The sequence below is a fragment of the Mandrillus leucophaeus genome, unplaced genomic scaffold (assembly GCF_000951045.1).
Source record: "Mandrillus leucophaeus isolate KB7577 unplaced genomic scaffold, Mleu.le_1.0 Scaffold282, whole genome shotgun sequence".
NCBI lineage: Eukaryota > Metazoa > Chordata > Mammalia > Primates > Cercopithecidae > Mandrillus > Mandrillus leucophaeus.
The window spans coordinates 576,032-584,973 of record NW_012102943.1 but is presented as its reverse complement, the minus strand read 5'-3'; the positions used below and the strand labels follow the sequence as shown (position 1 = coordinate 584,973).

At 51.0% G+C, this 8,942-nt stretch overlaps 1 protein-coding gene across 1 annotated transcript in view; it reads right to left on the bottom strand.

The window, feature by feature from the left end:
• Positions 1-277: 277 nt before the first annotated feature.
• The window catches only part of FAT2 (FAT atypical cadherin 2), a 71,434-nt gene continuing 62,769 nt past the window's right edge, over positions 278-8,942 (bottom strand). Inside the window, exons 20-23 of the mRNA XM_011985299.1 lie at positions 8,355-8,796; positions 6,236-6,389; positions 3,322-3,779; positions 278-2,284 (exon numbers count right to left, since the gene is read on the bottom strand). Of these exons, the coding sequence (XP_011840689.1) occupies positions 1,752-2,284; positions 3,322-3,779; positions 6,236-6,389; positions 8,355-8,796 (1,587 nt within the window). The 3' untranslated portion in view covers positions 278-1,751. The remainder of the gene's footprint in view (positions 2,285-3,321; positions 3,780-6,235; positions 6,390-8,354; positions 8,797-8,942) is intronic.

Here is an 8,942-nt window from a genome sequence, read left to right as displayed (position 1 = left end):
ATCACTCAGAGCTTCAGAGCCCCATCTAAATGGAGGGGTTTGAACCACTGCAGACAGTTGTACCAGAGGCAGAGGGTTTTTTCCAAATAGCTTCCTGGACCCCACCCCCAGAGGTTCTGGTTTTGTGTCTGGAGTAGGTAATGTTGCCAGGTCAGGAATCTCTGTGCTTGACAATCTCTAGGATCCCTTCCAGCTCCCAAAATCCATGAATCTTGGAAGGGCCTGTGGACCGTTGCATCATTCCCCGGACCCCAAACAGGCTAAATGACACAGAAAATAACAGTAAAAAAGATACTTTATTGTTAAAAAAAAAATGACCAATGAAACCATGTATCTGTCACTCACACTCACAGTCACACACGCAGCCACAAACCACTCACACAAATTGGCTCTCGCCCACACAGCTCCCTCTCGCGTGAAGCAGCAGCCCTATGGGCAAGTCTCCATTGCTCTTCCTTTTGACTTCTGTCTCCAGAAACAACACACATGAAAAGGAGTGGACCAGAGGGAGGGACTGGATGGGAAGGAGTGGTGAGGTCACCAAAGGCCACAGAGGCTTCTGGTCCCCACCACTCCTGGCTACATACATTCTACGCATGTGTACACACATATTATCCATGGGCACCCACATGTGTAGACATGTGCCCACATTGACCCTCCATGCATAGGGTTGAGTCGCTGCAGGTAACACTTGATGGGCAGGCGTTTGCAATGGAGAGGAGGCAACGGCAGGTGTCCAGCCTGGACACTGCGGTCCAGCTCCCTGCTTCCAACCTGCCCTAAATAGGAGTTCAGAGTTCCTTGTGTCTAGGGAAGAAAAATCCCATTGAGGAAACTCATCCAGACAGCAAGGTCAAAAAGTGCCTAAGAATTTTTAAAATGAAGAATTAGTTCCTTCTTTCCTTTGGCCAAAAGTGCCTGGGAAACTTGGGATGAAGAACCCAGAGTTCCATGAGGTCTGAATTCTTTAACGAAGAAGGTTCAGAGCTGCGTAGACTCCTGGCAGGCCCTGACTGGCAGACAGTGGTGTGACTCTGAGGCAGGCCATTCCTCTGCATGTAGGCTGAGGAGCGGGACCGCTGGAGCCCGAGGCCCGGTGATGCTCCTTGGAGTCCTTGTTGCCCTCCATCACTGTTTTCTCTCCAGTGCAAAGCACAGTGCCTGATACGGAGCAGACACTTGACAAAGACACAGTGAGTGCTCGACTGAGGCAGGGGCACAGGGGACTGTGCCTGCTCCCCTGCTGCTCACCTCTCAGTCCCTAGGAGGACGCCACGCAGCCCTCTAGAACTCCTCGGTATGGCCCGCGTAGTGGGTGCCTGTCAGGCACCAACCTGCCTGCCTCCAAAATGGAGCTGTGGTCAGGTATGAGAATGCATCTTGGCGAAGCTGAGCCAGCATAGTCAATCAGGCTCTGCCCCAGGGACTGAGAGATGGCAGATCGGGGAGATCGCCTGTCTCTTGCCCACCCCGGGAGTCAATTGTTCCTGGTCTTCCAGGGTCACTGCTCTAGGCATGTCCCTCTCCTGGGACCCTAGTGCTGTTTCTGGAGCTCTATCCTCAGCTTCCCTCCACCCTCAGGGACTAGCTGGGGGATTGGAAGACCACATTTCAAGGGACAGCAGCCTGGGCTGGGGGTGGGGCCTTCCCTCCCACTCTCCCAGCCACACTCAACTCACCCGCTGAGACAGGAAGAAATAAGCCAAGTCCAGTCCTTGGCCTCCCGCCTGCCTTGCTCTGGGAATGGGAAGCTAGAACATGACCTCCTCACAGCTGCCGTAATCACTCTCCACCATGTCAGAGCCCTCATAGTTGGGGGGCGCCCGGTGCTGGCCCTGGCCTGCAAGAGGTGCCCCCTCTGCCTCACAGACAGCATAAGAGGGCCCAGCTCGGCTGAGGCGCATACTCATCCCCTTGTAGCCCCCCTCTGCCAGGCAGGGCCCTCCCCCTCCCTGCCGGAACTGTGAGTGGTAGTAGCTGATGGCCGTGTACTCATTGAGACAGGGGGCAACCAGGCGCTCCCGGGGACTAGGGGGCCGAGAGGGCATCAGATCTTCCAGGTTCTGGTTGCTGTAACGGGGTGGGAGAGGTGCCCGCTTATTTTCCATCTCCAGGGGGAAGGGGAAGCCCCCATAGAGGCCAGTGGGCTCCGGCATCACGACGGGGGTTGAGTGGCGGTGAGCCGAGGGCGGCAGAGGGCCCTGAGTCACTTCGGAGTGGGGGTATTCCCAGCGTTCATTCCTGGAGTAAGTAGGTGGCCAGACCATAGCTCCGCCAGGGTACACTGAAAGGGAAAAGCAAGATAGGGTGAGCTCATTTTCCCCGGGGAAGGTTTCAGCTGGCTCTATAGCAACTATATATAACCTAGCGTGTTGTGGAGACAGGAGTGGGTGCATTTGGGCCCATCTGTGCAGGTTGTCTCTGGTGGCTCAGGTTGGTATATAGAATCCAATGGGGCAAGCTCAAGGCTAGGGGTTTCACCCAAGGCCAGCCGGTCTTGCAAATCTCTGCCACTAATCTGAGGGTCAGTGAACAAGGGAAGGATCTGGATGGCTCCATGCACCCCACCCCCACAGCTGGGTACAGTAACTCCATCCCAAGTCCTACTGGTGAGTTTCATCCCCTTAACCGAAGGAAACACACAGTTTGGTCTCCCAGGTGTGATGGAGTCTATCATGGAGAGTGATGAAATGAGATGTGGCTCAGAAATCAGGAAACCAGGAGCCCTTGGTCCTAGCCCTGCCTCTGCTACTGAATAGTTGGGTGAGTTAGAACAAGTCACTACATCTTGACGGGCCTCGGTTTCCCTATTTGACACAGTGAAAATACCTGTCATAACTGCTGATGATTATGCCAAAACATGAAGTGCTTTACTAATGTATCTCCTTTTGAACCAAAGATGAGAGGAAGGTGATATCCCCCTCTAGATGAGCCAGGTCTGGCCCAAGGCTGCTGCACTTCCAGATTGGGCAACCAGAAGCTTAGACCACTGCTTCTCCTTTCCCTTCCCAGAAAAGCACAAATGTGCAGAAGCCCCCTTCTCACTGCAGGGATTCTACCCAACCCTATCCAGGGTCTACAAATTTCTGTCATGAACATCAATCCCATGGAGTGACTTGGAATTTAGGGGAGTGCAATAGAATGAGACCCAGAAACCTGACATCTGCTCCAGCATCAGTGCCCTGTAACCTTGAACACATGTCATCATGTCCCATCCCAAAGGGTTGGATGCGTGGTGGCTAAAAATGCCTGTGCCTCAGATAACGGACCACCACCCACTGCCATCAGTCCCAGAGGCTAAGCGTTTCTGGCTATACTGACCCATCTCATCGCCGGACCAGGTTCTCTTAATGACAGGCTCATTGTCAGAGTGGGAAGGGACCGCAGCTGGCGGGAGCCTGGGGGGCACACTGCAGACCACTGGCCGTTGCTTAGAATTGGGTCCAAATGTGACGAGTTCATTTGGAAGTGAGGTCTTGCTGGGTTCCGGTTGGTTCAGGTTGTTGCAGGAGCTGGCAGTCAATGGGTTGAGCTCGATGGCAGGTATGGCTTGGGTGTCAGCACCAACACTCCTGGCCAGGAGGTCTGGGTCCTCCATGGCCACAGGCTTGTGAGACTTGCAACGGCGGCAGTAGAGGAGAAGCCCGACAGTGCTTATGATAATTAACACTACGGCCACTATGATGATCAGTAACTCCTGCTGCCCCCAGTCCCCCCTTGTGATCTCAGGAGTAACTAGGCAGTGTCCTTCTGAGCAACCCCTCGCCTCCATTTCACACCTGCAGAGACAGAGAAGTAGTCAGGGGGCCGAGTCATGAAATTGCCCTTTCCATGTCCTGTCTTACAGAGATCTATGGGATAGAGACCGCTCCCCCAAAAACCTACCGTCTCCCATTTTTCACCCCCCAAAAAAGCAATTATCAAGCATATCAACATCAGAACTTTCCACCTTCCACCAGTAAAGTACGGGTCTCAGCTACATCCTCATTTGTGACCATTAGGATCTGGGAATGTCTATTATTTTTCCAGCAATGAGATCTAGGCACTTGATACACTCTCTAGCAAGAAGTCAGATTTCCTCCCATGTCACTGCAGTAGAGACATTGACGTACCAGCTGCCCTCTAGCAATGATGTCAGGGTTCCAGATACAAGTCAGCATTGCCCAGTAATAGCAGCCAGGCACCCGTGTTCCCTGCTATGCTTCACCAGGAGGTCACAGGAGCCAACGTGGTCCTGCACAGATCAGCCACCTTACAATGGGCAACTTGCTCAGAGAAAGCATGTGACCTCTCAGGGTACCTCTTGCTTGGCATTCCATGGTGTGAAGCTCCAGGGAAACTTCTGTGGCCAGCTTTATCCACTTTTGAGGGATATTGGGAAAGTTTGCCCCATCCCATTTAAGTCCAAAACATTTCTCAGTGCCTGAAATTTCACTACCAGTTGTTTGTTATTTTGGGTTACATGTTGTCTTCCCCAAGGTCCTCTTTTAAAATGCAGACACCACTTTCAGCTGTGAAATGTCCTCCCAACACATCTTGTGAATGAATAGCATTCCCTACTGCAAAACAGGACAGGAAGCAGAGCAGGACACACCAGTTGCTGAGAAAAAGGACTGAGGTTGACCAGGCGCAGTGGCTCACGCCTGTGATCCCAACACTTTGGGAGGCTGAGTCAGCTGGATCGCTTGAGGTCAGGAATTCAAGACCAGCCTGACCAGTATGGTGAAACCCTGTATCTATTAAAAATACAAAAATTAGCCAGGTGTGGTGGCGCATGCCTGTAATCTCAGCTATTTGGCAGGCTGAGGCAGGGGAATGGCTTGAACCTGGGAGGCAGGGGTTGCAGTGAACTGAGATCACGCCATTGCACTCCAGCCTGGGCAACAGAGTGAAACTCCTTCTCAAAAAAAAAAAAAAAAAAAAAGAGGAGTGGGAGTGGGGTCATCAACATACCCAGAGTAATCATGGGAAAGCCCTTTCCCTGCCTAGGCCTCAGTTTCTACAGCTGTAAAATGATTGGGTGAACTACATCACTGGCTGTTATACACAGGCTAATAGCAAAGGGATCCATTGGGAGCTTGTTAAAAATAGAAGCTAGGCCCATTCTTGGAGATTCTGATTCAGTTTGTCTAGGCTGGGTCTGGGAATCTATATTTTTCATGTCTCTTTCGTGATTCTTTAAAGTCTCCTAAGTCTGGGAGCCATAAAACCAGATAATTGTCAAAGTCTCTTTCCCTCTAGGAGTCTAGGAATGACAGTGTCCCTTGCAACTGCCGCAGCCCCACACAGTATGAGGCACAGACAGCTGGCAGTGGGGTTCCAGGCGCAGCAGCACCTGCCCAAGTGGAACCATTTTCCCCAGGCCACTGGGGAGTTCGGGTCCAGAGTGAGAGAATAAGCACTTCAGCCATTTTCAGACTGCAGCAAGGACCGGAACTACCTGAGGAGCTGGTTAAATGTATAGATTCCTAAGCCCCAGCTTGTGAATCTGAGGCAGCACGTTCAGAATGGGGCTGGGGAAATCTCTAACAAGCAGCTTCTTCCTCCTCCAGAAGTGTTGTAATGCAGGGGTTGGAGAGAGATGCCCTAACCCAAGGTTCCTCAACCCCTAGGTCATGGACCCATACTGGTCCGTGGCTTATTAGGAACCGAGCTGCACAGCAGGAAATGAGCAATGGGTGAGCAAGCATTACCACCTGAGCTCCGCCTTCTGTCAGATCAGTGGGGGCATTAGATTCCCACTGGAGCACGAACCCTGTTGTGAACTGTGCATGTGAGGGATCGAGTTTGCGTGCTCCTTATGAGAATCTAATGCCTGATGATCTGTCGCTGTCTCCCATCATCTCCAGATGGGACCGTCTAGTTGCAGGAAAACAAGTTCAGGCTTCCACTGATTCTACATTATGGTGAGTTGTATAATTACCTCATTATATATTACAATGTAATAATAATAGAAATAAAGTGCACAATAAATGTCATGTGCTTGAATCATCCTGAAACCATCCCCCCTTTCTCCTGCCTCGTCTGTGGAAAAAGTGTCTTCCATGAAACCTGGTGCCAAAAAGGTTGGGGACCACTGCCCTAACACATGGGAAAGGCCTAGAAGCCAGGTCCCTGCAGCACTCTCCCCTGGCCTCCCATTGGACTTTCTAGGGGTCAGAGTGCAGAGCGCATTCCCTAATGGTGCCAAATCCAAGGTGAGGAGCCCATGGCAGGTGGCCTCTCTTGGGATTACCTGTCTCCTGTGAAAGGATGAGGGCAGTTACAGGAAGCTCCTTTGGGGGAGAGGATGCAAGTTTCACCTTCCAGGCAGGGTGCAAAAGTACAGTTCTCCCTTCCTTGTTCACAGTGCTTCCCAGAGAACTGTGGGGGACATTTGCAGACATAACCTGGGAGAAAAAGAAGGGAGGTGAGAGAGCACTCTGGCCTAGCAGTTAAGGGAGACCTGGCATTGGCAGACTCATATGTTCGTGCAGCCATTCAGTTACCATTTATTTATTTGGTTTTTCCTCTCTGTGCGCAGCACTGTGCTGGGCATTGGTACCCTGCTGAACAAGAGCACTTTGGTCCCTGCCCTCAGACAACTGACAGCCCACCAGAGAAAACAGTCATCTAAAGAACAGTAATAAACAGGATAATAATCATAGACACTAACTTAGTCACTATTCCAAGGATCTTCCTGTGTTGGCTCATTTAATCCTCACGATGACCCTGAAATTGGTGACTGTCACCATCTTCATCAGGGAACAGGTACAAAGGGATAGCAGATGAGGAAAGGAGGCACAGAGAATGGACAGAATTTGCTCGAGGTCACATAGCCAGTAAACGGTAAAGCTAGGGTTCAAACCTAGACAGCTAGCTACAATATCAGTATCTCACTAATTATAATAAAATTAGTTTTATTAAAGGGAAATGCTGGGAGGGGTGGGGGATGAGGCTAGCTTACTCTAGGGACCTGGAAGCTATTTCATTTGAGATCCGAAGGATGAGTGGAAATTAGCTAGCAAGAAGATAGAGGGCAAAGAGAAAGGTGTTTCAGATGGAAGAGAAGAGTGTGTGCAAAGGCTAGGGAAGGGTGTGGCGTGGTCAAGGAACTCAAACCACACCAGGGTGGGCCCGCCCGGTGAAGGACAGGGAGAGTTTGAACTATGGCCTGGGAGGTGCAGGAGCCACATGCGGGGATTGGACACTATCCTAATAGCACGGCGGCCACTGAGCAGTTCTCAGCAGGAGAGTGCCATGCATAGGTCTGCGCTGGGTAAAGATCACCCCGGCTCCTGCTGGAAGGTGGGAGGCAGGGGGAGAAGCTGGAGAACAGGGAGGAGGCTGGTGCCAGGGTGAGAGGTGATGGGGGCTTGGGTGAGAGGGATGGCAGTGGGGAGGGAGAGAAGTGGTGGACTCTTTGGATATTTTACAGGTAGCAATGACATGATTAACCAGACAAAAATCAGAAAGTGGGGTAATGCGAAGTGTTGACAGGCATGTGGGTACATAGGAACCTCTCACGTTGCATGTGATGTATAGATGGCTGTTTCCATGCTGAGAGCACTGTAGCCCTATTTAGTCAAAATAATTACTTACATGCTGTGAGCATGAGACTTCCACCCCTGGCTGTTGGGGGTGTGTGTGAAGGAAATTCTCACACAGGTTCACAAGGAGACATATAGGAGAATGCTCACTGCAGCATTGATGATGGAGATGGGTGTCTGGAGTGCGAGGGTGGAGAGGGAAAATGTGAGTGCATGTACATCATGGAGTACTGAGCCACAGGGTGGAGAGGGAAAATGTGAGTGCGTGTACATCATGGAGTACTGAGCCACAGTTAGAAGCAATTAATGAGAATTGCTCATGGCAGCATTGACGGATCTTAAAAATATGGTGCTGAGCAAAAGTGTAAATAACATATACCACTTATATAAATTGGAAATTTAAGCATAGGAAAAACAACATGTATTTTGCAAGAACTCATTCAAAAACTTAAAATGTTTGCCTCCAGTGTTAGGGAAGGGGAAGGGAGTGGAATATAATTTAAAGGGGAATGAGAAGGAGACTGTGCATAGACCAATGATGACACTAAGGTATGTGATTAATTCAACCCTCTGTCCCTGAGGTCCCCATTCATATCCTCCCTTGTCTCCCCAAAAGTAGAAAGACAGTTTTTGTTGATGGGGAAGGAAGACTCCTGACTTCCCCTGGTCTAGATTTTGCAGATTCCAACCTGTTACTCACAAGATAGGGGAAGAGAGAGAAATTTGGAACCAGGAAACTCTGAGATCTCCACCCTGACATGCCTTTCCCACCTGAAGAGCCTTCTGGGATAAACCCTGGGTTCAGCCTGGCACCCCAGCCCTCACCTGCTCCATGGGTCCATGAGCACTTCCCACCATTGAGGCACGGATTCTGGCTGCAGTAGTCACTGTGGAGGCAGCACTGGGTGAGAGCTTGTGTCTCCAGCAAGCCTGCCACCGTCTTGCCAGGGACCAGCAGATCTAGAGCCTCTTCATTGACCATGACAGCATCCAGGCAGCCTTCAAAGCCCTGGGAGACATTCGAGGAAGAATGCGACAAGACGAGGCCGCCCAGCAAAAGGTGTCTTTCAGGCCTCAGACCACGGCAGTTCTCTGGGACCACAAGGGAGGTGTTGCCCATGCTGTCAATCATCAGGCGAATGGAAGCGTCCATCTCCTCCACCAGGATGGAATGCCACTCATGGTCATTGACATGGCGCTGGGAGGAAAGGTTTCCATAGAAACCACCCCGACAGTGATATTCCAGCTGGGGCACTCCACTGACCAGCTGCAAAGGAAACCCAAACAGCCATCAGCAAAGCCAAGGAGTCCTTGTAAACCTGCTAACAGGCTGCCAGTTCAAAGAATGTTGTTTGTATTTTTATGGGTTGGGGGGGTGTTTGGTGATTTTCAAGGCTGGTTTAGACATGGCAT